General features: G+C 50.3%; 2 protein-coding genes across 5 annotated transcripts; one reads left to right on the top strand and one right to left on the bottom strand.

The window, feature by feature from the left end:
• Positions 1–604: 604 nt before the first annotated feature.
• On the bottom strand, positions 605–22,558 carry RACGAP1 (Rac GTPase activating protein 1). Of its 4 annotated transcripts, XR_008441075.1 has the most exons (19): positions 22,480–22,558; positions 21,261–21,349; positions 20,561–20,763; positions 20,088–20,224; positions 19,818–19,887; positions 19,550–19,603; positions 18,748–18,825; positions 18,532–18,649; positions 18,244–18,374; positions 17,633–17,797; positions 17,134–17,229; positions 16,741–16,939; positions 16,378–16,483; positions 15,988–16,120; positions 15,767–15,902; positions 15,425–15,533; positions 14,995–15,134; positions 1,659–1,782; positions 605–693 (listed from the first exon to the last, which is right to left on the bottom strand). XR_008441075.1 is itself a non-coding variant. In XM_054002263.1 (17 exons), exons 2-17 carry the CDS (start codon positions 21,343–21,345, stop codon positions 15,059–15,061), a joined length of 1,896 nt encoding a protein of 631 aa, XP_053858238.1. In that variant the 5' UTR covers positions 21,346–21,349; positions 22,480–22,558; the 3' UTR covers positions 14,913–15,058. The 4 variants fall into 4 exon arrangements, 3 of the variants coding, with proteins under 3 accessions (XP_053858238.1, XP_053858239.1, XP_053858240.1); XM_054002263.1 differs by lacking the exons at positions 605–693; positions 1,659–1,782 and having other exon boundaries at positions 14,913–15,134; XM_054002264.1 differs by lacking the exons at positions 605–693; positions 1,659–1,782 and having other exon boundaries at positions 14,913–15,134; positions 22,457–22,537.
• Positions 9,662–13,421, top strand: LOC128821307 (interferon-induced protein with tetratricopeptide repeats 1-like). Its single transcript, XM_054002266.1, has 3 exons — positions 9,662–9,964; positions 10,491–10,622; positions 11,430–13,421. The coding sequence occupies exons 2-3, from the start codon at positions 10,600–10,602 to the stop codon at positions 12,733–12,735; spliced, it is 1,329 nt and encodes a 442-aa protein (XP_053858241.1). The 5' UTR covers positions 9,662–9,964; positions 10,491–10,599; the 3' UTR covers positions 12,736–13,421.
• Positions 22,559–26,895: the final 4,337 nt, after the last annotated feature.

Here is a 26,895-nt window from a genome sequence, read left to right as displayed (position 1 = left end):
TGCTGCAGCAGTTTAACGTTTCATCTGGAGGAAGAGCTCAGGGGAGGCAATGCCAGTGCCCACCTCATGCCCTGCTTTGACTAGGGGTGCCAGTGCATCAGCTGGCCAGGTAAACCCGAGTGTTGACCTGGAAATCACTCACAGGTGGGGCCTGGGGTCCGTTCCTGGAGCCTGCACCCTTGCCCTTCCACCCTTGCTCGTAGTTTCCTGTTTGCCCAGCGAGTTTGGGGTGAGAAGGGCCTGGCTGGGTTTGTTTTCCTGCGGCACAGGCTGCTCTCAGCGAGGCACGGGGAGCTGGCTTCCCCCAGGCTGTGGTTTCAGCAGCTGCCAGCCCCGAGCTCGGCCGCAGTCAGGTGTGCAGCAACCGCACAGGAGCACAGGGGAGCTGACATCAAGATGCTCATCTGCAAAGGAAGGGGCTCCCAACTGAAGCATCTCCTGCGTGGTCGGCTTGTGGTGACCCAGCCCAGCCCTCCCTGCCAGCACCAAACTCGGCCCCACGCTTGGGTTCTGCACCTGCTGCCTCCAGTGCTCCTCCCAGGGACAGGTCCTTGTTTGCTCCTCAGCCAAGCACGGGCAAAGGTCTGGGGGGGGAAATGGGAGAGCAGATTCCCTCTGTAGGAGGTGTCTCAGGGTCACCATGGTTTTCACTCTTCCAGGGTGACAGGAACTGTGAGTCTTCCTCTGTGTGCCCTGGGGAAAGAGCGCTGAAGTCACAGAAGCCCAGAATCCCTGAGGCTGGAAAAGCTCTGAGGGATCATCGAGTCCAAGCTGTGCCCGATGCCCACCTTGTCCCCAGCCCAGAGCTCTGAGTGCCACCTCTAGTCCTTCCTTGGACACCTCCAGGGATGGGCACTCCAAACCTCCCTGGGCAGCCCCTTCTAATGCCTGACTGCCCTTTCCATGGAGAAGTCTTTCCTCAGAGTCCAGGCAGAGCTCAGCAAGGCTGTGCCCCCTGCTCACCTCTGGCCAGGACCCCCCTGACCTGCTTTGGGTCTCTAAGCCCAGGTGATTTTCCTAAAGAGAAAGGAGAGCTGTGACAGTGGCACAGCCCTTGAGAAACTCTGGCTCTGTGCAAACACCTTTGAAACCCAGAACTTCTTTTCCATCCCAAATTTGCAGCAGCCTGGAGGGATTTAACCCCTTGTTTTGCTGCTCCATCTCAACCCCATGTGCAGGCAGGAGAGGGAGAATGTGGGGAGAGAATCTGATTCACTGTGCAAAGCCCCAGCTGGGAGAAGGAGTTTGATTTACCAAGGCCAGAGGTAGTAAAGAGCTTGGACAGGAATTTGCACAAAACCTTTGACACACAAGACATTTCCCTTTCAGGCCAAGACAAACAAAGGAAGGAAGTGTCTGGGACTTTTAAAGCGACCTAGTGGAGACAGGTAAGGGCAGATAAGGGCTGAAGGAAGAGTGGGCTGGGCGAGGGAAGTATCCAGTTTTACAGATTTGTTGGAATCCTGAGTGCTCTGCAAATCAGGCTGAGGGAAGGCAAAACCACCTGGGGAAGGGCCCTTTGCAAAGGGAGAAAGAGGCTAAACATCCCCGAAGTGCTGAGCACAGCCTTTCTATTCACTCCCTGCTGTTTTTCCACTGCTTTGCAAAGTTCTCTGTGCCTGAGGCTGACAGGGTTTCGAGGCTCATTAGCTGCTCACCAGCAGGCTCTGCAGAGTCTCCTGTCAGACCTCTCAATTTCTCAGCAGCATCCTTGGTGTAAAAGAGTCTTTGCCCCTTTCCTGCACTCAGGTCCTGTAATAAAAAAAGCAGCTGGAGCTGTTCCTGTGAAAGAGAGAATAACACTCTGTGGTGGAGAGATGGAAACAATTCCACACGATAAAAAAGCTCTTCATTGATGCTGTTCTCTGTCCCCACACCACCTGTATGGGGGACATGAGGGATTCTCCTGTTTCCAGGGCTGGGAATGGGAGCAGCAAGTAGCCTTCTGTGGGGCAGCAGTCAGGAGTGGCTCCCCTCTGGCTGTGGCATCTCTGCCTGACTCTGCGAGGAAGCCAGGCCTGCCCCCAGTCTGGCAAGCAATGCCTTTTCCTGGTACAACACCCCTGATCCCTCATGCCTGTAGAACAGGATTGCTACAGCATTGTCCCAGCTGAAAGATTTAAAATGCCAGGCTTAACCTTGCCTGTACAGGGTTAATTTCCCTCTCAGGAGTTCAGTTTCTCCCTCGAGTCATCTGTTTGGTGACTCCACAGGTTCCCTCAGTGAATCCCTCTGGGAACATTTTGCTCTTTGACCTCAAATCTTTCCCTTCTCCACTAAATTGCTCCAGTTTGTTTTTAACCCTTTATTCCTCGCTCAAGATACAACACAGCGAGATTTGTGAGGAGGTCCTGTGGGATTCCCAGAAGGGATGGAGGAGGATAATTGGTGAGACCCCAGGGCCAGAAGGAGCAGGGGTGGTCCTCAGTGCTGCCCCCACAGACACAGAGTCACTGACCCCGCTCCTTGGCCTTATCTCATGGTGAGTTTTGCATTCTGAGTCACTGAACAAACACAGGGACTGCTCTCCCTGGCCAGGACTCCCAGGGCCCAGAGCAAGGCTTGGGTGAGGTTCCTCCACACGCCAAGTCTGAGACCATGAAAAACAAAGCTGCTGCTGCTGCTTTCTGGGTTATTTATAAAGCAAACTGCACAAATAAACCTTTCCTACCCAGAAGGGTCAAGGTTATGAATCCATAACTCTCCTTTCCTATGGGGGGGACTTTGTTTGTGACTCATTCCTGGCCAACCTCGGGGGCTCCCAGTGCACGAGCTGGGAACGAGGAGCTGCTCACAGTGAGGAAGAGCTTGGCAGAGGCAGCTGAAGGCTCCCTGCAAGGGCTGAGCATAAACCACCCTCCTTCCTTACCACTGAGCCCAGAAAAGCCATCTGTGGGACAATCAAATCCTTTCAAATCCCAGAAAATTGCCTGGAGCACCATCTGGAGGCAGCTCCTGGAAGGCGTGGGCAGAGCTGTGACACCTTTCCCTGGGTGGGGACGTGGGTGTCCCCGTCACCTTTGCTGGGTTGACGTGCCCATCACCAGGGACCCTCCATGAGGAGTTCCTATCCCACCAGGAGCTTCCAGGACACAGCAGGACCTGGGATTCAAGGTCCCTGAGCTGCAGCTCTTTGTCCTGTTCTGTCTCTCTTGAACCAAGTCTGTTCCTGGATATTCTGCCCAGCCACCAGCTACTCTGGCAGGTGACCCTAAAATGAGGGCTTCCCACACTCAGTCTCTCTCCTGTGTTCCTGGGAACTGGGAAGGAGCACAGGATCACATTTTTTCCCTCCAATCTGTGCATATATAACCGTGGTGTAACTTTTTCTCTGTTTCTCTGCCCTCCATTAGTTCTTGTTGCTGCAGCACAGACAGATCTGCCTGAAATTAGGGAGTGTTTCTCCAGAAGTCCTTGGTCTGTTTGGGCTTGATTTGTTATCGATTTTTGCTGGGCTTGATTTATTATCGATTTTTCTAAGATTTTCTTTCAAGGACCAGTCTGACTAAAAGTATCTTCTGCTGGGTTTGACCACAGCTTTGCTATCCTGCTCCATCTTTCCGATAACACTCGTGCAGCGCTGGGTGTCATTTCCCTCTGCTCTCTGGAAGTGGAAATTATTACATTTTTAAATTCTGCTGATGCTGAGAGAAGCTGTTATTTCTAAGAAGCGATGCTGTGCATGCCTTGACACGTTTCATGTCTCAGCACTCAGCTGCGCTCTGAGCCTTCAGTGAAGAGCCTGGAATAGTTGTTTGGTTTTTTTGGGTTTTTTTTTTTTTTTTTCAGGGATTTGCTTTCTGTAATCTGATCATTCATGTCGTTCACAAAGACAACTTGATTTTTCAATATGTGATCCGCTTTCTCCACGGCTGATTGAGGCTTCCTGCACAATGAGCTGACTCTTTGTTGCCAGTTCCTGAGGAATTCTCACCAAACACAGGCTTAGAAAACATTTGCCCGGCTGCAGCTCCGTGGCTGCTTGGGGATGCCCACCCTGGGCAGCTCAGAGAATGTGTTTAAGGCTGATGCATCCCTGGGTGTTGTTTTTCTCTTCATCTCCTATGTCCACAGCATTAAACACTTCCTTCCCCTTCAGCCCTCGAGGTTTTTCTCAAAGCTGGAACCCCAGGGGCAGCTTGAGCAGGGCCTCCCTATCACCAGAATCTGCTTATCTGCAGCTCAAAGGAAATTCTGCTTGGCTGCTGTGTTCCAGCTCCGGATGAAACAATGAAATGCCCGCACGGCAGAGCCTCGGTGTGAGGGGCTGAGGAGCGGCTCCCCAGGAAGACTGGCTGGGAAAACAATCAGGGGCTCTCCTTCCATGGGGTCAGAGCCAGCCCGGTGCCATGGGACTCATCCAAGGCTCTCAGGGCAAGAGGCTTCAGGATTTCAGTGCTTCAGAGAGAGGGAGTCAAGGGACCCGACAAACATTTACGTGGGGAGAAACATCTCTGGGCTGAAACATCAAATAAAACCCCCTGGGATGAAATACGATCACAAGGACTGGATGAAGCCATTAGAAAGTCTGGGCAGGTTTAAGAGCTCACTTGTGTGGAAAAGGGGGAGTTTGGTAATTTCAAGTGTTTCTACACCACTCACGGCGTTCCCCAGGGCCTGGAGCGTGCTCGTGCTGCTAAAAATAAACCACTCAGGAAGGCTCCAACAGCTTTCTCAGAGCTTCAGGTGGTCTCAGCTGCAAAAGAGGAGAAAAAGCCACAGAAAAGAATGGATGAGGCTGTTATACGTGCCTGGGTGAGAAATAACCACTTCCAGCTCCGCTTGAGTGAGCAGGGAGCTGTTGTCTCACTGGGGGGAAATTATAGTTTAGAGAAAACAGCTCACCTCTGTCCCTTTGTTTCCTGAAAGCTGATGGAGGAAGATGCAGAATTAGGGAGAGAGAGAGAGTTTGTTTTCTCTTTCTAGAAGACACCGCATGTTTTTATTCTCCCTGTTCTTTGTGTGTGTGTTTAGATAAAAGTTAGGACACAAAGGCTTTGCTGGGTTGGTGCCAAGCTAAAGCTCAAGAAAACAAACCTCAACCTTCAAGGCCGAGAGGTTCAGTGGGTCGTTAAAGGCAGTCCTGCTCGCACAGGAAATCACATCATGTAATCTCTTGTTTGGGACTTTGGCAAAGGATAAAATCCTTCTTAGAAGGGAGCGCTGCCATTTCAGAGAGCAACAGCCCAAGAGAAACACAGCATTTGAGGGAGCAGGGATTTTTCAGGATCTGTCTGCAGAAATTCCCAGGCTTCATCCCTAGTTGGGAGAACAATTATTAATTTCATGGCAATTAAAATTACCTTCCTTTCCATGCTATCTACAGAAGCCTCCACCAAGGGAGGTGAGAAGGAAACATTCTCCTGTCCCATCCAGGACCTGGTCCACCATTCCTGATCCAATTCTTTAAGCTCTCAAAAAACACACTTCTACCCTTCTGTTCTGCAGGGAAACCACAGACAATTGTCCTCTGTGCAGGGCTTGTCGCAGTCTTGGATACGCTCTGGAGTGATTTTATCCGAAGCGTTTCTTTCTCTTTCTCACGGGCCATGTGGAACAGTATCAAAAGCCATAAAACTTTATGTATTTACGGCCTCTTCTGGGAGCACAGCGCTCAGAACACCGTTGTAGATGTAAATTAGCTCAATTATCTTTGCTTGGGATGGTTGGATCTTGCCCAATTACCGTTGCAGTTTCTCATTCTCTGTGGTGCTGACAAACAACACATTTAAGTACTTGTTCCACTGTTTTCCCAATCCCAACACCACATAATTCTCTCTGATCTTCAGCCTCTGTTTTAAGAGAAACCTTTGGCATTTTTCCTTGACTATTTTCCACCCTCTCTGGGTTAAGGTTCCCTTCTTGGTTTTCTGGCACCTGCTGAGTGGATTTAATCTTACCCAAATTACCTGAAAGTGTTCTATGAATTCTAGTGCATATCTACCCTGTTTTTTCCTTACTACACTGAGATTTCTCTCCTCTCTCAACTATAACCCTCATTTGATCCATCACCCTTTGAAGTTTTGACATTTCTGCCTTCCTGGCATTACCCTCCATCAGCTTCTTGTCTGCAGAACAACTGAGATCCACTGATTCCTTCCACACACAGAAACTCTTCTGTTAATTGCCACTGAGAACTGCTGCTGCTGCAATCTTATCAAATCTGAGCACTGCAATTTTTCATTACATTTATGCCATGATAGCAGGACCACGTGCCTTTGGACCAGAAGTTCTGATTTTCCCTCGTGCTCTGGCTTTCATTTGTTAACAACACTGAAAATCCCATGGATTCTCTTGTACCTTCTCCTGGTGGGGCCTGTCCGCCTCCTCATCAATTCATTTCTGGAGTTAACAACAAAGAGAGTAAAAAAGAGTGGCTTCTCTCTCTGTGCCCTGGGTCAATCATTCCCAGTCCCCTGGAATGATGAGCAGGTCCTGGATGTTCCAACCACTACAAAACCACCGTCGAGGGGGTGTTTGAATTCAGGGACTGCTCCAAGTGAAGCTGCAGGAGCCACTTCCAGGGATTCACACAGAATCCCTGAGTTATTCAGATTGGAAAAGCCCTCTGAGACCAAGCTGTGCCTGATCCTCACCTTGTCACCCCCACCAGAGCACTGAGTGCCATGTCCACTCATTCCCTGGACACCTCCAAGGAGGCCAACCCCTTCCAATACCTGACCACCCTTTCCATGAAGAAATTCCTCCTGAATTTTCACTGCCTTTTTTTTTTTTTTTTTTTTTAACTTTCCTTTTTGAATTTCCTGAGTTTTTCCTCATTCCCAGATGGGGTGAAGGCTACAGCCCCTCACAGGGCAGAAGCTGGACCAAAAGGAAGAGTTAAGAACTCTGAACATCCCAACCTCTCCCAGGGCTCCCCACCAGGGTTTTGCTGCTCTCCCTGCCCCAGATGAGCCCCGGGTGCTCTGGAGCTTCCCAGCCTGGCTGAGCAGCAAATGCTCCGGGTTTATCACCCCATCAGAGCAGTTGGAAGACAGTTGAGTGTCTCTGGGGTGCTGATAGCAGGGAAGGCTTTGCTCTCAGAGATAAGCTGCCATCCCTGAGCAGCCAGGGGAGGCCGTTGGTATCTCAGTGTCTTCCAGCCCCTCCAGACACACCCTGGGTGCTGGGGATGGCGAGGAGCTGGGGACAGTTAACCGAAGCCCTTACTATCATCTATGCTTTGCTCCCTGGAATCGTTTCTCCCGTGCTGATCAAGCCTCTGCAGTGACCTCATTGCATCACCCAGCTGTAAACAGGCAGGCAATGCCTCATGGTTTTGGAGATGGATTAATTCAGGAGAGAAAGGTGCTTCAGGAAGGTGTTTGAAAGGTTTTGAAATGCACAACAGCTCCATTTTCTGCTTGAGCGGCTGCCCAGGAGAGAAAAGCATCACAAGCATCTCCTGTCAGGCCTGGGGGGAACCAGGAGTGTGTGGAGTGCAGCTATTCCCTGCCAGCTCCAGCCAGAGTTCCCTGTGTCACCCCACAGCAGCAAATCCAGGCTCTGGTGGTCACCCAGCACTCAGATGTGAGCAGCGCAGAAACTCCAGGCTGCTTTTATCCAGAGGAATCAGTCAATCCAAGCACCACTATCAGAGTTAGGAAGAACCAGGGTGTGCACAGAGGCTGCATTTCCAAAGCATTTGGAAACAAGGAGAGCAAATATTGTGGTGAGGCAACAATATTGGTTTCACAGTTTCTGCCTATATTACATTAAAAAGATTTTCTTTTTCATTTTAAATGCTGCCCAGACCTTCCCTTGGGCCCTGCTCAGCTCAGAAGGATGAACACCCTTCCCCAGGCAGCTCTCTAAGGTCCTGCCCTGTTTTCTTCCACGGGAAACCACCTCTTTCCCAAATATAGATATTATCATCCAAATAAAGGTGAGTGGGGTTGGAATATTGTTAAAAAAGAATCCAGCTGTGAGGCAGAAATATAAAAGTGTGCAAAAGCATCGCTCTTTTTCACAGGCTGGGGGGAGAACGGCACTGCAAAAACCCAGCAGGGTCATCCGTGGGGAGCCTCTGCCATCTGCTGGCACTGAGTCCTGCAGCAATGCCCATGCTCGGGAGAAATTGTCAGCGAACAGACAGGAGGGGAAATGGGCATTTTTGAAGTTCCTAAAGCCCTTTTCTAGGAGAAACATTACCTGTTTTGGTCTCATCAAAGAGGTCATAGAAAGGTCTACATTGGAAGAGACTTAAAAAAATCATCCAGTTCCACACCCCTGCCATGGTTCCACCAGACCAGGGTCCTCCAAGCCCCATCCAGCCTGGCCTTGGACACTTCCAGGGACAGCCACAGCTTCTCTGGGCACCTGTGCCAGGCTTTCAGCACCTTGAGAGCAAAGGATTCTCCCCTCAAGTTTCCAGGCAGGTGGAGACCCCAGGTTTTCAGCCAGGGATTTGTACAAAGCCATGAATTAAACACCTCTGTGAAAGGGTTGAAGGTTAAAGATTTATAAAGGTTTAAAGTCTGCTTTTGCCACCTTCTTTCCCCGGAGAGGTTTATACTCCTGATGGGAGCAGCACAGCCTATGGGAGCTGAAAAGGTGCAATAGGAACTGTGACAAACAGAAAACACCTTTTTGCCACCTGTCTTCTTACTCACAGAAGCCTCACCTGGACTTGAAGGCCAGTAAGGAAGTTATAGACAATTAACAGATGTTCAGCCAGGACTCAAACTGTGGCAGGGAAATTCTGCAGCCACACCTCAAAGTATTTTTAGTTCTGGCCTTGGCTACTCAGATGGAGCTTCTTGAAGCTTCCCAACACTGCAGGCAGTGTTTGCAGAACAGCATTTCCAGGTTCTGCCTTTCCTCCTCCATGTTGCAGCTCACTCTGGTGGTCCAGAGCCCCTTCCTTGTGGCCCAGAATCAGCTGAAGGAACTTTATTATAAACAGGTGATTTTCTGGACAAATAAGCCAGGATTTCTTTTCAAACCAGCTCAGAATTCGACCAGTGTTATTTGATGTAACAATGTTTTTAAGCCAAGGACTGTTTTCAAACCACCAACAAAAATATTTGTATTATTTTTTCCTCTGCATCTCATTGCAGTTCTTTTGCTTTTCCTTCCCACCATTTATCTTTCACAACACCAAGCCTTGCATGTACTTCCTATTTGGCTTCTGGTTGGTAGTTTTCTCATTTGCTGTTATTTTTGACTTCCATCCAAGCTTTGTATGATATTAATAGCTGTTGCACAGAAGTGTAATCATCCTCAAACCAGCCCTAATATTAGCAGAAGTAGCCAAGAACTGTTGTCAAGGCCTGAGGGATTCGAGCAGTGAATTTTCTCCTCCATCCTGTCAGTTCTGCCCCAGCCCAGGGAGACAAAACATCTGCCCAGTACCAATTCACACAGCCCCATCCTGGCCACCTCAGGCAAGAGAGAAGCAGCTTAGTCAAGCCCAAATGCACAGAAAGATGCTGAAAGAAGATGCTGACGTGAAGATTCAAGAATTAGATGTTACCCATTGTCTAATTAATGCTTCAGCCTAATCAAGATAGAGCAATCATTCATTGTTCATCCAGCAGTGCTAACACTAATAGCCAAATTACTCATTTTCTATTAAAGGTTGTCATCAATAGACAAAAATAAACACTGGGGATAAAAGCATCTACCCTGCTCCTCCAGCAGTAAATTCTCCTCCTTCCTTTGCGCTGCTGCAGTGACTCATCAGCATCCTGAGGGGGAAATAGTGATGGGTTTTTTCTTCTTTGCTGGGAGGAATATGATTCTAAGGCTGGTGGTTTCTTCCTTCTCTGTTTAGAGTTTACTTGAGGCTACTTTTTAAAATGTATTTTCTACTATTCTCTCCACTGGAATCTTTCTTCCTAGGGCTACAATCCCCGTTACACCCAGACATACCACGTGTCCTGCATTTTACCTGCTTTTTTTTTGCCACTTCCACTGGTTTCTGTCACCTGCCAACACCTCAATGGTCAGCAATGGCTTCCTGGTGAGTTGCTGATATCCCTGGGGCCATCTCCAGCTCAGCTATCAGCACTTTCTGCTCCTTAGGGAAGGAGTTGGGATTTACCCCAGGCGCACCCGTACCTCACACGAAACCATACAACTGCAGTTGCCATCCCCTTTTTGCTGGGCAGTTTCTGTGACAGGCAGGCGAGAAACTCCAGCAAAACTGCCAGGGCAGATCCAGGCAAGCCCTGGGGACAAAGTTCTGCAGAGTCACAAGGAGCCTTTGGCTCATCACTGATGTCACGTTTCCATTCTGATCCTCCATCACCTTACACCAGATACATGCTAAAAGCTGTAACCCCAAAGTCCTTTTCAGCAGGGACAAGGTCCCCAGGGTGGAGTCCAGCCCCTGCTACTCTGACCACAGGGTTCCCTTCCTTCCCCAGTGTCATTTTATGAAGGGAAGGTGATAACTTCCAGACAGGAAGAAGATACTTTCATTTTTGGTTTAAACTCTCCCAGTTTCGTTTCACCCTAGATAAGTGGTTTCATCTCACTCCACCCAGGAGAGAGCTTCCCTACTTAAGGCTCAGTCCCTAGCTTACAGACTGTCCTGCCCAGGATCTGTTGCTGAGTGGAGGAAGTGCAGCCAAGCCATCATTCCTCGACAGTGACATGTTGCCTGCAGCAAAACTGAGGTGAGTGCACAGCATTCCTTCTTGTCTCAGCTCCCACAGCCTGGGGGGACAGGGCTCAGCACAGCAACCTGGCTCAGAACCTCACCATGGTTAAGGCTGGAAAGAGCCTCTGAAAGTCCAAGGTGCTGCATCCAGACAGCTCTGGAGTCTCTCTGAGGGTGGAGACTGTACAACCTACCCAGGAAAAATGTGCAAGGCCTTTCTTCTTCTCAGTTAAATTTCCTGATGTCCAGATGGAGCTTCCTGGGCTTGTTTGTGCTCTTCTTGCCCTGGCACTGGGCACCACTAAAAAAGCCTGGCACTTCTTTGTACCCCCCCTTCAAGTATTTCTACAGCTCTAAGGTGCTTCTGAGCCTGCTCTTCTCTAGGCTGAACAGTCAGCTCTCTCAGCCTTTCCTCACAGAAGAGACACACGAGTCTAACATCTTCCTTACCTTGTTGGGCCCTTTTCCGAGCCATTACTTCACCCTTCAGCTGAAGACACAACCCCACAGAAGGTGAAGAAGCTTTCACTGTGTGGGTAGGGCTGGCTTTACTCTCTTTTTGCAGCCCATGGCAGGGCCTTTGCCTTAGGTGAGGGAGCACTACATTCCTGGCTTGCTGATTTCCAATGGGAAGGCTCACAGAGAGCTCCCTGAAAAATGGGCTGATTAGAACAACAATTTGCAGGTTCTTTATTAGCCTGAGTGCAAGGGATGTGTTGAGTAATTGGAGAAAGTCTCCTCCTCCACCTCCCTTCCTCTTTTCCTGCTCAGGGTGGGCATCCCAGCGTCCACCCTTCAATAACTCACCATGTCCTCTTTGTAGCAAGGAGCAGCTGAAGGACAAGCTGGATGCCCTTCAGTGTCACTTCACCTGGATGTTGGGTGTTGAATCTTGCAGTCCTCAGCATCTCCTGCAGAAGTTGGATGTTGAGATCAAGCACACAGCCCACCAGAACCAGCTGGCCCTCCTGGGGCTTCAGGCATACCTGCACCAACTGAATAACCAGAGCAAGGAAGCTCTGCAGAGCCTCAGAGCTGCTGAGGAACACAAGGAAGAGGAGCAGCTGGCATCTACTGCTGGCTCTTTGATCACCTACGGGAATTATGCTTGGATTCACTACCTTCAGGGTTCCTATCAGGAGGCTGAAACCTGCCTGGAACAAGTTCAGCAGCTCTGCCCAACTCCTTGGGATGTGCGGCTGATCCCGCACATCCAGGCTCAGAAAGGCTGGTCCCTCCTGGCTCTCAGAGCCCGAAATGGGGAACGGGCAAGAGAGTGCTTCAACGTGGCCTTGATGATTGAACCACAGAACAGATCTTTCCGTACTGGGCTTGCAATGGCTTTTTATTCCTCCTGGAATTTCTCCTGGCAACCTGATGTTGAAAGAGAAGTCAGAAACCAGTTGGAAAGAATTGTCAGCGAGCAGCCAAATAACTACAGAGCCAAAATATATTTGGCCAGGCTACTTGAAGAAGTAGATAGGGAAAAGTCAATTGGCTTGGCCAAAGAATGTGCAGAGAAAAGCTCTGACCCAGAGGTCCTCAAACTATCAGCTTTGTTCTGGATGCCACAGTCGACCGAGCGAGCGCTTGAGATCATCCAGCGAGCCCTGCAGCAGGACCCAGGTTACCATCTTCTCTACCAGGCCTTGGCCAACTGCTACAAGCAACAGTGGGTTAAAGCAAAGGAGGAAGACAAGGATAAGATACGGTGTAAAGCCATCAAGGACCTCCAGAAAATTGTGCAGACACATCCAGACCTTGACCTTACACTTGCCAAGCTTCAGTTGGCAGAGTTCATTGGTGCAAAAAACTCAGCACAGGAAAAAGAGATCTACATGGAACTACAGGGGAAAATCAACACCCTGAGCCTCAGATGCCGTCAAGCCCTGAGTCTCTCCTGGGGAAAGTACTTCCTCTACCGAGAGAGATCCCAGAAGAAGGCAAAAGCCAAGTTCATGGAATGTTATAACATTCCCGTGCAGACAGATCACAGGCGGGACTGTGGGCGCAGACTGGTGAAGATGGCTCACATCTGCCAGAGCAAGGGTGACACCGACACTGCCAGTGCCATCCACCGCTTCCTCCAAGAGGCCGACCGGCACTGCCCAAGGAACCTGCTGCACTAGGTTTAGATGATGAGGATCAGCCCACAGAGTAGGGCATGACTTTTGCCAAGGCTAGAAGGCCAAAAGGACTGTCTGGCTCTGCAAAGCAGGCCCATCCCTCACATGGACCTGGTGGTTCTGTCAGCTCCTCACGTTGTCCCATTGCTCAGCCGTCAAATCCAGGCCCACTCGTGGGTAACTCAAGTCCCCAAAGCTTACGCACGCTGCTGTGTCCTGCTTCTCCCAGAGGGAATGAAAACAAGAGTGAAGAATTTGTCTTACAGGATCCAGGCACAATCTTCTATAGGTGTGGACTTGTGTCTCTCCCTTGGAGCTGCCATTGACCAGAACCAAATGCTGATTAGGGCAATGTGAGAAATCAACTTGTTAATTATAAGAATTCTACCATTTACAATGAACCAGGAGGTGAATTCCTCCACAAGACCAGTGAGGAGCCATGATGAAGGTGAAGTCTTTCTACACAGGACACAGATGGTCACTGGCCTGTCCAAATGCATTAAATTATGCTGATTAAGGAGCCCACAGGGGTGATTTTATCTGCATTAATCCTCAGAAGCCCACACATGCCTGCCCCTGGCCTGGATATAAACCAGCTTTCTTGTACTGGTTCCCACCAAGAATGACATTTTCATCCCTGTTTCTGAAGCCAAAATGAGGCTTTTAAAAATTTTTGCTTAATAAATATTTCTCTGTGTGATTTCTCCTTGCTGGTGTCTTCTTGCAACCTGAAGCATCCAGAGCATGGAACACCAAAGATCCGCCCTCTCCTCACTCTTCATCCCCCCAGACCCTTCCCACTTGGAATTTGTGCCCTTACCAGCAGGCACAGGTGGGCACCCCCCATCCCAAGCACTGCCAGGGTCACCTTTGTGCCCAGCAGTGTCCGAGTGGGGGTGGCTTCCCCAGATGTCCCCAAACCTACCTGTCCCCACACAGGAGTGCCACAGGGACCAGGGCAGATGTCCCTCAGCAGGTCCCACCAAGAGTGACCATGTATCTGCTCCAGTGAGGAACAGGTAAGGACCTAGTCTGGGAGAAGATGCTCCAGGAAAGGACCAAGTGTGCCCAGAACCAGAATTTGGGTAAGGAGAACACATCTTAGTGCCCCTCTCAGGCATACCTCGTGTGTCTGAGAACCCAGGGGCCAGAAACATCCCCCTGCTCGGGTGCCCCAGCAGTGGGTCAGCACCAGTGTGCAAACACTTCACCCCCCAGACCTCACAATCAAGGGGAAAGAGAAACACCCCAAGCCAGCACACCCACCCCGGGCTATTTCGCTTCCCAACACAAAACAGTGGGGATCCAACTTGTCATCCTCCTTTGTCCCCTCGACCCAGGAGCCACAGTCCAGGGCAGCATCCTGCCCCCAGCAGCAAAGTTGGCTGGGATCAGTCCTTGGGCAGGAGCTCCTCAGAGAGCAGCCCCTCAGCCTCCAGTGAGGCCACACATGCCTGGGTGAAAATACACAAGTTAAAGCCACAAGCCAGGGAATACAAAACCATGGGTTGTGTAAAACTTCAGGATTTACTTAACTGCACAGTCAGGACAGTTTTCCAAAGCTCAATAAAAACAGCTACTTGATAAACTCGTGTGTGTTGCACAGGTGTCTTCACACAGCACTGGGCAAGGTCCTGGGAAAGCAGGACTCCCACCCCTACTGAACCACCCTCCCTCCCCTCACCAGCATGAGCAGCACTAAAATTCCTTTGGGCTACCCAGGAAATCCTTTGGCTTTGCATCTACATCCTCCTCTACGGAATTCACCCCCTGCAAACACAGTACCAGGAAATGTTCCTTTAGAGAAGCTACAGTCCCTCGGGCAGTTCCTTGAAGAGTGGCTTTTGCCCACCAACCTAGTCCAACACTGCCATCCTCAGGATTGCAGCTGCACCACCAGCCAGGTGGAACAGACTGTGCTGATGGAAAGCCTGGATTCTGACAAAGCTCAGACACTGCTGTGCCAAGAACATCCTACAGAGTCCTAAAAACCCCAACCAACTGACCCTTATTTTGTGACTGCTCTACTTCACACAGGGAGGAAAATAGATGTTAGTGAAAATGCCAATTCTCTAGAGTTTTTTTAGTGATTAACACTGAACAAATTCTGCTTGTTACTGTCTTCACCAATACTACATTCAGCACAGCATTAGATAATAAAAATAAATTGCACTATAAAATTCCATTAAAAGTCTCAGTTAAGCTGAAAGATAAAAGGCAAAACATTATTTCATGTAAGCTGCCAGAGGCCACGGAGACAACCTGTATTTCTTCTACTGGTGAGCATTGGTGTGCAAATGCCAGGACAAGACCAACTCCCAGGTCTTCACTTCAGCATAGGAGAGGCAAAGAAGTTACCCTGATGCCCAAGCTGGGTTGTTGACTTGCTTTTGCTCCCAAATCTAATTCAAGAGAAACACAAGAATATCAGTTTGGAATTCTGGACACAGAGAGCCAACACTCTCCCTTTTCCAGGGAACATTCACCCGCCTCCCAAACAATGTTCCTCTCCCTACCATGAGAGGATGTTTGTTACCCAAATCCGCTGCTCCCACAGCACAGATTAAGGGAGGGTTCACTGAGTAGTAAGTGCAGGCTGCCCCCAAATGTCTCAGTTCTCCTAGAGTACCCAAAACCACCTGCAGTCATTCCAAACATGGCATGACAACACCCCCTGGCACTTAGCACTTACTTGGGGGTGGTCTTGCTGAAGGTGGAGCGGACCCTCTGGGACAGGGAGCTGGATGAGGGCGTCTTGGAGAGCTGATGCTCCGGGGTGGTGAGAGGCCCCAGGATGCTCACTGCCAAAAGAGAGCAGCACAGTGTGGGGACAGCTGAAGTTTTCTTTGCCATGCAGAGAACATCAGGCATTCCCTGGCATCTGTGAAAAGCACTAGACAAATCTGGCATTTCCTGGCACAGTTCGCTTTTTCCTCTGCCTCCATGAAGCGAGGAGTGGCTGGCTCCCAGAGCCTTGCAGGCTGCTTGGATTGAGGATTGCTGGTTTTAGTAACAGAGCAGAATGCAGGATTACCTTGAACCTCAGGTGTCCGTGGAGTGGAATAGGCATTGGTGTTCTCAATCACGTGTGCTGGGTCAATGTTCTCCTGCTCCACCATCATCAGCTGGCTCCAGTAGTCCATGGGCAGCAGCAGGAGTCGCTCCACAACCTACAGAGACACCTGTGAGTCACTGATCACAGAATCATGGAATGATTTGGGTTGGAAGAGAGAAAAATCACCAAGTTTGTCCTACCTTGGGCTGACGCTTCGTGTCCTGCAGGAGGGTCATGGGGTCAGGATCTGGTACCGCATGGGCGACTATTGTGGGGCCAAAGACTTTGGCCAAATTGGAGATGTCCATTTTAGTGTCCGGGCTCTGAGCCACCCTGCATCAAAAGAAATTAAGAAAGAATGTATCACGAGTGAAGGGGGGAAGCTACAAGTCCCCTGTCCCACACACACTTAGCCTCTGAGTGAGCAGGTTGGTTCCAGAATAAAGACTTCATGCTCACAAGCAGTAACCAGACCCAATTAGAAAAAGCACCAGTGGGGTAACCTTCCCCTTTCAGATCACAGAATGGTTTGGGTTGGGAGGGACCTTTGAGATCACCTGGCTCCAACCCCCCTGTCCATCAGAATGTACCTCTGCAGGTGGACCATGAGGAAAGCCAACGTGTCCCTATTGGCCTGAGGAAGTTCTCCAACTGCTTGGTACATAGCAGCAATGCTGTTGTCCTCATCCGGGATTTCTAGCAGGGAAAAATAATATTCAGACCTAAGAAAGTGCTCCCAGAAGCTGCAATTTTCCCCTCACAGGCACAGCTACGTTGAGAAATAAAGAAGCCAGGAACTTCTCAAGTTGTGCTAATAATCTTGTATCCTGCCCACTTAGAACTCAGGCACAAGGGCTCCACAGAGCACCAAGGCCTGTTGGTTCACTTGACAGCAAAACCACAACCACTGAGCCTCAGGAAAGAGCTGGAGATGTCACACAACAATTCCTCACCTGCAGCTTCCATGAAAGTCTTGTTTAACCGGAAAGTGAGAAGGGGCTCTTTCAGGCTGCGCAGGAAGTCCTTGAGAAGGCCGCAGATGGCGTGGATATCGTCCACTTTACTGAGCAAAGGAATGTTCTTTGCTCTGAGAAACTTCTCCTTCAGTTCCCTCACAGTCTTGTCACAGCCAGAGACACGGTAAATACCTGTCTGTTGGCACAAAGCTTGGCTCAGAGGAGGAGATCAACTGGTTTTCTTCCATCCTCACCTTCTCCCCACACCTCAGTCACCCACTAAGCAGCACAATGCACACCATAAATAAGGGATATTTGGGTTAAGAATTTGCTTCCCTAACACCACAACCCATTTCATTAGCACTGTTTCACACCTCATTTTCTTCCTACCTCATGCAGCCCTCGTTGCTCAATCTCATTAACACAGTGCACGATGATGGAAGGGATCATTGGAGGAGTAGAAGGGACAAAATCCATCAAGGTGCCCTAAAAGGCAGAAGGGAAAGTAAAAAAAAAAAAAAAAAAAAAAAGATGGATTCAGTCACCAATACATGGAAAATACTCTCTTAGGAATTCACATCAAGATCTATGGTCTGAAAACAAGAATTGTTGCTCTTCTCAGGACTGATGAAGAAACATCATATCCATCAGCACAACGCTGCATTGCCTGCCCAGAGCTGCCACCTTCCCCACTCAACGCCCTCCTACCATCACACCCCTACACCCCCTCCCTGCCTGTGCAATGATGCATTAGCGAGCTCATTAGCATGTCATTATGCAGCTCTGAGCAACAGGAGCTTTGCTGGGGAAGGCAGCCTTGGAGCTGAGCAAGTCCCAAGCCAGGGTGGCTCCTCTGGTAGCCAGCCCCAAGCCCGGGGCACAGACCCACCTCCCCGATGCGGACCGGAGTGCCCGTCAGCGTGGGGATGCAGGGCAGGGGGCAGCGCTCCCGGCACTCCGGGTGAGCCACCACCCGGCAGTCTCTGCACTTCAGAGAGATCTTCCCAAACTTGACTCTCTTTCCACAAGGAACACACGATTCTGGCTTGATAACCTGGTGATCCAGAGAACACAGATGAGAGAGATTAGTGCAGTGTAGTAACTCAGCAGGAATTAAACTGGGTAACAGTTCTGTGATCCATACAGGTAACTGGTACAGGTCATATTGACCTGAGACTAATCACAGAATCATGGAATAGCCTGAATTGGAAGAGAGCTACAGAGATCATCTGTGCAGCTCCCAGCCCTGCACAGACACCCCAACAGTCCCACCCTGTGCATCCCTGGGAGCATTGTCCAAACTCTCCTGGAGCTCTGGCAGCCCTGGGGCCGTGCCCGTTCCTTGTTGGGCCTGTTCAGTGCACAACCCCCGCTCTGGGAGAAGAACCTTTTCCCAATATCCAACCTAAACCTCCTTTGACACAGCTGGCAGCCTCTTATCACACACACTTCAAGATGGAAGGAGATGCTTTTCCAAGCTCCTCCTGCCTGTAGACCCACCGTTTTTGAAACAAAGTCGTGCAGCCTCACTCCGCTGTTGTGCTGTGGGGTGCTGGAGCCATCAGTGTCCAGCTTGGACTCCAGCTGCTTACTGCCTATGCTGGACTCGCTGTTCCAGGGCTGCAAAGGACCTGGAAGACACAAGAGGAAAAGGCTGGAATCACCCTGGGCCCCCAAACACACGGGCATCATAAATTAGAAGCAGCTCCCAGGTCCTGGCAGGAATAACGAGCATTTCAGGATAACCGGTATAGATGAGTCAGGACAGGACAGGGATGTTACACCTACCGCTCTTCCTCCGGCTCCTCCGAGGGTAAGGCACAGTCTGGATGGTAGAAATGGCTTCAATTGGGCCACCGTCATTGGGGACCATCACAGTGGTCTTTGCTACTATGGATTCATTAGCCTGGAATGACAAATACACCAGTGACAGGAATGCTGTGGCCCTGGAAACAGGCAGGAACTGTGGCCAGGTGTACACAAACCCAGCTGTTACCACCATACCTGGTCTGCTGTGTTGCTGATAGATCTGGATTTCTTCTGAGGAGCTGGGGGGCCTTCAGCAAACTGCCTGGAAGAGCGCTGAAAAGAGAGCACGTTCCTGTCTCAAAGCAGGAATTATGTTCACTTGGCATTACACTGACTCAAGATGACTAGAAGGACTGAACACTTCATGCATCTGTGGTGTGTGCTGACAAGTCCTTCAGGAGTACCTCTGCTTCGTGGCAACCTTGGAGGTGCCAGGAAGAATTAGGGAACCTCTTTCAAATAATTTTCCTAGTCAGCTTTATAATTCAGATCAGAAGAAAAAAAAAAGAAACCTGACCTAAGAAAGGAGAACAAAAAAGCCCCAACAAACCCATGAACTACACACACAAAAACCAGCAATTAAGCAAGTCCCAGACTCTTCCCAGCTCCACTAGGTGATGGTTTCAGGCTCTTTCTGTATCTTCTGCAGATTACAGCAGAACGAGTACAAGCTCCTTTACAAAACAGAAAAATGTTAACTTCCTACACCACTTTCCCCTAATCTGGGAGCTGTTAATAATCTCCCAAGTGTTTTCTTGCAAACCCCAGACTGTAACAGCACAGGATATACAGAACTCCACTTATTTTCAGTAAACAAATAATGACATCAGACCTAAATTTCAATCTAAACCCCCACAGCAGCAGCACAGCCATGCCAGGTCTGACTGTTTTTAGTGGCTCAGAGGTCACTACAGGTGGCTGTGAGGTGACAGATGGTGGCATTGTGGCAGCCAGGGGGAACAATGGGAACTATGTGACAGGAACAATTGAACAATACCCGCTTCTCTCTCCTCTTCAGCCTAACAGCTTTCACCACGGAAGAATCCCAGTCCTGAGGGAAAGACACAGCATTGGTTAATGGTGAATACCACACAGCCCCTGGCCAGGGCTTTCATCAAATTTTAGCCAACAGCGTACTCGGGAAATACAAATCAGCTCAGCCAGGTTAATATCCCAGTAATCCAAACACAAAGGGTCTCTGGAGATCAACCCCCTCCCCTCGGGCTTTACAGGGGAGGAGAACTTCAGAAATGGAGTTACATTACCAGTGAGTCATCGCTCTTGTCAAAGCTGATGTCTGACAGAATTGAGCCAGATTCATCTATTGTAGACAGCCTAAAAAACAAAAATTAGAAGAAGCTTGTATCAGTTTGGCTTTCAGTCAGTCACGGTTCCAGAACAATCCCACTGACTCAGAAGAGCCGTATTTTAAAGTGGAACAAAAAGGGAAACTGTTGACATGGATGCAGAATGTGTCACAGGGGCCCACAGCTGGATTGATGCCTGACACCTCAGATAAAATGCTGTTTCCCTACCTTTTGTTGCCTGCACTTCCCACAGAAGCCTGTGGCCTGTTCAGGAAGGCGAGGACAGACTTCTGCTCCTCGCTGAGCTGGATGCTGCCGGAGGCATCACACATGAGCAGCTCCCGAATCAGCTGGATTTGCCGCTCCTGTGAGCGCAGATAACATCAGCAGCTGGATACAGCGTGTTTAATTACTGTAAGACCCGACCGAGTGCTTGAGATACCAGAGATAAGCTCTCAGAACTTGTGTCAATGGACTGCTAATGGCTGCAGACAGGTAATGGCAGCTCAGCTCCATCAGCAGCCAGTCTCCTTTCCCAGATCAAAGCAGCAGGCTGCTCCGAGAAGCCCAGCCAATTCCTTGCTTTTTATTTTTCCTTTCCTCCCCATGACTGCCAGTCCTTATTTGCCACTGATCAATGCAGTTTAATTGCCTTGTCTCCACACTCTCAAGAGCTGACGGGTAACACAGGAATTACTCACCAGCTTCTCACAGTCCATTTCAGCTTTTTGCCTCCGTTTGATCTCCACATCCACCTGATTGCGGGCGTGTTTCAGTTTCACGTCCAGGGCACTGCGCTCAGCTTCTGTCTTCATGAGGAGATCTTTGTACCTGCTGAGCTCCTGCTCTATTTTCTGCCATTTCCTCCGGTTCTCCTCAAAGTTCTTGGCTAACTGAATAAACTCTGGGGAGAGAACACGAGAAGCCTTAGCTGGGCAAGCAGAGGAGCAGCTGACAGCAGGTTCACAAAGAATCACAGGATTCCTGAGGTTGGAAAAGACCCAACCTCCACCTTGTCACCCAGCCCACAGCACCACGTCCAGTCATTCCTTGGACACCTCCAGTGATGGGGACTCCAAATCTCCCTGGGCAGACCCCTCCAATCCCTGTCTGCTTTTTCCAGGAAGAAATTCTTCCTCCTGATGCCCAACCTTCTCCCAGCTGAGGCATGGAGAACCCAGCCACACAAGAGATGTCCATGAGTTCTTCCATTTCTCATTTTTTTTTCCTCCTGTCAGCACCAGCCAGAAGAGCTGGAACATGAGACAAAGCCAGTTTGCTACAAGCAGAACGTGGCCCTGCATAGAAATTCAGCTGGGACTTGATATTCCTCCACAAAGGAAGAGCCCAGATCAGACTGGTTTTAGCATCTTCAGCAGATTCTTCAGGAACAAAACTCACGGCATTCGTTTCCTTCGCTCAGAAACTCGGCCTGGCGCGTGAGCTGCTCGTACAGACCCCGCAGGTTCACCATGGTAATCTCCATCCTCCTGCCAAAAAACCACAGCTGAACAAGCAGCCCAGCCCTTCCCTCCCACCTCCGAGCAGAAACCAGCCCAAAGGAAAGAGAACCAGCCTCAGAGTTACTGGCTGTAATGCTTTCAGGCGGGTTTGAGAAGCTGCACGAACAAAACTCATGTTTTATGGAGATATATGCATCTACTTTTTCTCATTGGGAATGAAAATCCACAGCCCTCCATGGTTTATGGACAACAGAACCTTGGAGAGAGGCAGATTTGCCCACCTTAGTGCTTCCACTGTCCCCCAGCACAGCACAGTGGCTCAGAACCCAAGGCAAGATGAGGGATCCCAAGTCCTTCCCTTCTGAAAGGATACAGAACACAGCCCATGCCCTGTCTACAAATAACTTGGTACTATCTAGGCCACTAAAAACCTGCAAGTTTTCAGCACTTTGTAAGATAAAAATAGGAGCAACATTCCGGGGAATTTTAATACAGTTTTAAATTTAGCTGCATTTTAACTTACAGCTCCTCCTGTAAATAGCTGTTAAAATTCAACCAGTCAGCATATTTCTCCCAAACAGCAGCAACAACGGCATAAACAGAGGCAGTGAAGGGGAAAGTCTCCTGCTCAGCAAGACAGAAATGATTTCACAAATGCGAGAGGTGGCTGGGGCACGCAGGGCAGCCGGGGCTGGGAAATGAGCCGGTGCTGGAAGGCTTGGGAGTGGTGCAGGGAACACAACCCGCCAGCACAGAAGGCTTCGAGGTACCTGTTCCACAGGTACAGACTTCACAGGCACACCGATACCTCGATACTTTAATAGGTGCACTGCGAGGCGTGGAAAGAGCTCTGCCCTCGTCGTGCGAACTCACAGCGCGGGGCACGCCCAGCTCGGTGCCTCAACTACCAGCACGAGCATCACAATCCCCGCGACCCCCGAGGCCGGGAGGCCGCAGGGACCAGCCCGGCCCGTACAGCGCCCTTCGAGCCGGGCGACTGGGGCTGCGACAGCACCGGGATAAAAAGGGCCTGGGCGGGTCCGGGATCCCTTCCCCTCAGGGTTCCCCTCAGCCCTCCGGATCTCCCGCACTCCCCCGAGCCCCCGGTTCCTCCCAGCCCGTCCCCGCACTCACCCGAGCCCCTCAGGCTCCCTCACCTGGGCCGCGGCTCCGGCCCCAGCGGCGCGCGCAGCCCCAACGGCCCCGCGCTCCGGTTTGAATCCGCGCCGCCAGCCAATCCCCGCGCGCTCCGGCTACCCCCCTCCCCTCTCCCGGCCTCTCATTGGCTGCGCTCTGCGGGCTCCTTGAAGCCAGCCCGGCGCCATGTCTGCTGAGGGCGTGGCCTGCCTGCTCGGCGGGGCGCGGCCGCGCGCCCGCTGAAGCCGCCCAGGCGCCATATTTGCTGATGGCGGCTGGCGCCAGCACGCGCTGCCTAGCAACGAAGACGCCGAGAGGGCCCGGGAGCCTCAGGCCTGGGCCTGCTCCTTGCCCACGGCTCCAGAGGGGCTGTTCTGGGCAGGAAAAGCCCTTCTCAGGCCAAACCGGGTCGTTGTTTCCAGCAAAGCCACTGGCACAGGGCTCGTGTGGGCCTGAGCACCCCACGCTGGTTCTGCAAAGGGTCAGTGCAAGCGGCTGGGTGCAGCAGGGGAGCGTTGAAATTCACCGCGAGGCTGTTTATGGGATGTTGTCACTTGAGAAATACGATGCCTTGCCTGCTTCTCGTCTTTAAACCTTGATTTGAGGAACAGCCGGCAACTTGTGCCAAAGGCGAAACCCATTTCAAGCCATGTATGAGTCTTCCCTGTGCAGACGTTTAATATGCAAACAGATAAAACCCAAACCCAACAATTACACAAAGAGAATTCACATAATCATAAAATAACAACGTGCTTTAATCTTTTAAATCTGAAACAAAACAGCGGGTAATTGAAGAATGGATATTAGCAATTAGAAAGCAGAACTAAATGCTGAAAATTGCGCAGCGGAAAAGGGAGTTCATAAAGCAGATTGCTCTCATCATCCAGCTGCTTTGTTGGAACTGCTTTATTTAGGGTATATAGTTTGTTTTAACTTAATAATAATTAATTTGTAATAGATTGTAAAAAGCCTCAAGATCTTTGGGAAAGTAAACATTACTGATGCTTCCTTGAAGAAGGGAGCCAAAATTATCCACATTTATAGGGGAACTGAGACCTAGAAGAGACACATCCTCAGAGCCAATGGCCACGCGAGAGAAAGGTCCTGACATTGATATATTACCTTATAGTACAGGAAGTCACCCAAAATCTCAATTTGCCCCTGTCTGGGAAGGAACTGGAGGTTGAAAGTTACACCTGGCCCTGCCAAGAGCCTCTCGTGCAGGTACATCCCCCATTTGTGATGAGGCTCAGCTGTTTCAGTGTGAGCCCGGGGCCTCCTGCAGCTCCTGCCTGTAATTAAATCTTCACAGCTAAGATGTCTCTATTGGCAGATCGTATTTATAGGCAGGCGAGTTGTTTTAGTGTCGTTCTGAAGAGTTAAGGAGGCTTTTGCTCATAAGCAAATTCTGCTCTCTTTCAAATTGTCATCCACGATCTCATGCCAATAAAAAAACCAGCACATTATTTTAGATTATTGCCCCCGCGGTGCTTGTTGTGAGTTACTGCAGTAGGTGCTGGGCTTGTGTTACACAAATTACATTTCTTCCATATGCGTTCCACCATCGTCCTCCCAAACCCTCCTCTGAATCGGGAGGGGAGCAGGGGCTGAGCACCCCAAAAAGCTTCTCAGACCCTCCCCCCCACAAGCTGTGGTGTGGACCTGGCAAATGGGCCCCTGCTCGGTCCCGGGCTCTAAAACCATTGTGGAGTTTCTTTCCTCCTCCTTGGTTGATGAATGATGAGAGCACAGAGGTCAGCAGCACCTTTCATTTGGAGCTTTATTCCACGGGAGAAGAAAGGCAGGACTGAGGGCCTTTTCAGGAGCTGCTTTATGGCAAAGTAATTATATTCTCTTTTTGTTTGTGTCAGGAAGAGGGGGGGAGAAGCCTTGAAATGTCTCATCTGGGAAACCGTTAATAGAATTTATGCTAATTTGATGATTCCGGCGATTACTGGCAGAAGCACTTCACATTCTGAGGCTGCAGAAATTCTCCTCCAGCTCCTCCCTCAGCTTCGCTGGGTTGCTCTTCAGCCCTTTCTCCTCCTCCAGCCGCCCCAGACCCTTCGCTGGGCAGCACTGGCTGACCCCAGAGTGTGACCCTGGGATGTGACCCCAGGATGTGACCCCAGGATGTCACCAGGATTGGTGCCGATGCCGATGGCATCCCTGGTGACCCCATTCCTCAATTTTTTGGGGAAAATGGAAGGAAATCTGTCCCAGTGCCTCACAGTATGAGCAAAGAGCAAAGCCAAACCTCTCCCTGCCAGCCTTATCCTCTGGTGAAGCTTTGCAAACACCGGTTGCTCTGCCCAGCTCCTGTAATTAACTCTGCAATTGCAAACCCATTTATGCAGCTTTGTGCTCAGGGGAAACCTTTATTAAGTTCCTTTTAATCCAAAACCAGTCAGACCACGATGGTCTTCATAAACAATCATTCAAAAAATAAAAAGGCAGGGGGAAGCAAGGGGAATTAGAAACTTTAAGACAGCAACCTTTGTCCAGGGAGAAAAAAGGGAAAAAAAAAATTATCTTAGGTGCATTTCTCTTGATTCATTCATACAGCAGGGGTGTTAAAAAGGAGTTGTTCAGTAGTGTGAGGAAAAAATCCACCAAGCTAAGCAGGGGGGGCAGTTGGGGTTTAGCCAGAGGGAGATGGACCTCTTAGGGAATTAATTTCTGATTTCTCCTGGCTGGCCAGAGCCAGAGGCCGGCAGATGGCATCAGGCTCATGTGCTGGGTGGGAGCTGCAGGGCCTCGGCCTCGCCTCAGCGGGGCAAAATGTGGCCAGAGCATCACCCACGGGGGCTGGGAGGAGGGGAAGAGCCCATGGGGTCTGTGAGGAGGGGCCAAAGGGGCCCTGGTTTTGCCATCAGTCCAACAACAAACCAGGTTCATCTGTGATGTCCCACCTGAGAGAACCCGGGATGTTTCTTTCATCAGCTTCGGGGTGAAGATCACTTGGATGGGATGAGCCAAACCTGCCATAAATGTGCATTAATGCCAGCAGAGAAGCCACGGCCTTATCCTGAACTCCTTAAAAAACAAAGGCAGTCTCTATTGCCTTCATCTGGCTTTTAATGAATGACCTCTTGTCGCCGGGAGCTGCGTGCGGTGACAAAGGACCTTTGTGGGCCGATATTTATGATTTCATTTAAGCCAGGGAGTAAGCTAAGGGAGAGGGCTGGAAAATAAGAGCTGAGCTGATGGTTCTGTCTTTAAACTCAAGGGATCTTTATCTAGTTTTTGTATTAATACAGTTGTCATCTCTTAAATATTTGAGCGACTCACAGCTGTGAATGCTCCCATGCCGGAGGGACTCACTGACTCCGGCTCTCCCAAGCCCACAGCCTTCTCTGGACCCAAATGCTGGGGAGCAGGGAAGGGTTTGCATTTTCTTAGTGCCCCCCAAACCTTACCCACACATGAAGCCTGCTGTGAGTGCCCACGACCTGCTCATGGGGGGCCCCGGGCTCCAACACCCCTCCCCACACCAGCGACTTGCCAACACTGATAAATTTTTGCCTTTTCCTTCGGCAGGCCTTGGTGGAGGATTAAACAGCTGGGAGTCGGGAGTGAGAGCGTGTCCCCTCTCCTTTGCCATGCAAACAGAGAAAATTAATCTTCCAGCTTCCTCTGATATTTAGGCTGAATTACAAGCTGGGAGCGGAGATAAAGCGCAGGCGAAGGAAGGCACAGGTACAGCGGAGCCGGGCTGCTGGCACAGGCCTTTGTCCGTGCAGATAACGCTCCCCTCCTGGAGTCATGCATAATTCACCAGCCTGCCTCCCTGGTCCTGGTCATCCCTCCCTCTGCTCGCTCTGTTCTCCTCCCTGAGTAGCTGGAAGCTCCATGTCTGAGCAAGCCATCGTGTGTTTGTGTGCACAGACACATCAAACCTCACTGACAGCACGGGTCTTGTTGGGACAAAGGAAAGGGGACCTTGTCCCCTCTACCTGAAGGCTGATGGAGCTGTGGGTGACACCTGTGCTAGCATGGGACACCGGTGTCACCCTGCAGTTCCCACCTGCAATCCATCCAAGGCACAGAAGCACACCCACTCCTGCCAGGGCTGGGGCTGTGTTTGAAATGCCCATCACATCCCAGCCCTGCTAACCACGCTATCTCCCTAAATCCCTCCACGTTATACTTGGATAGAGGTTACATCCTCCGGGATACCAGCCCCAGCATTAACAGACACCAACTGCATTTTATTTGGTCGATCATCTGGAGGCTCTTGACAGAACTGTGCCACACAGAGCAGGAAAGCCATGGAGGTTTTCCACAGCCACCAGGAGTTCCTCTCCCAGAACAAAGCAACAACAACCTCGGTCACTCCCAGCCAAACAGCAAACACACACACACACACACACACACACACACACACACACCTGCTTAATGATTTTTGCTTTGTAAACCAAAGTGGTGCCATGAGT

Source organism: Vidua macroura, chromosome 38, assembly GCF_024509145.1.
Source record: "Vidua macroura isolate BioBank_ID:100142 chromosome 38, ASM2450914v1, whole genome shotgun sequence".
Classification (NCBI taxonomy): domain Eukaryota; kingdom Metazoa; phylum Chordata; class Aves; order Passeriformes; family Viduidae; genus Vidua; species Vidua macroura.
This window is presented reverse-complemented; position numbering and strand designations above follow the sequence as displayed.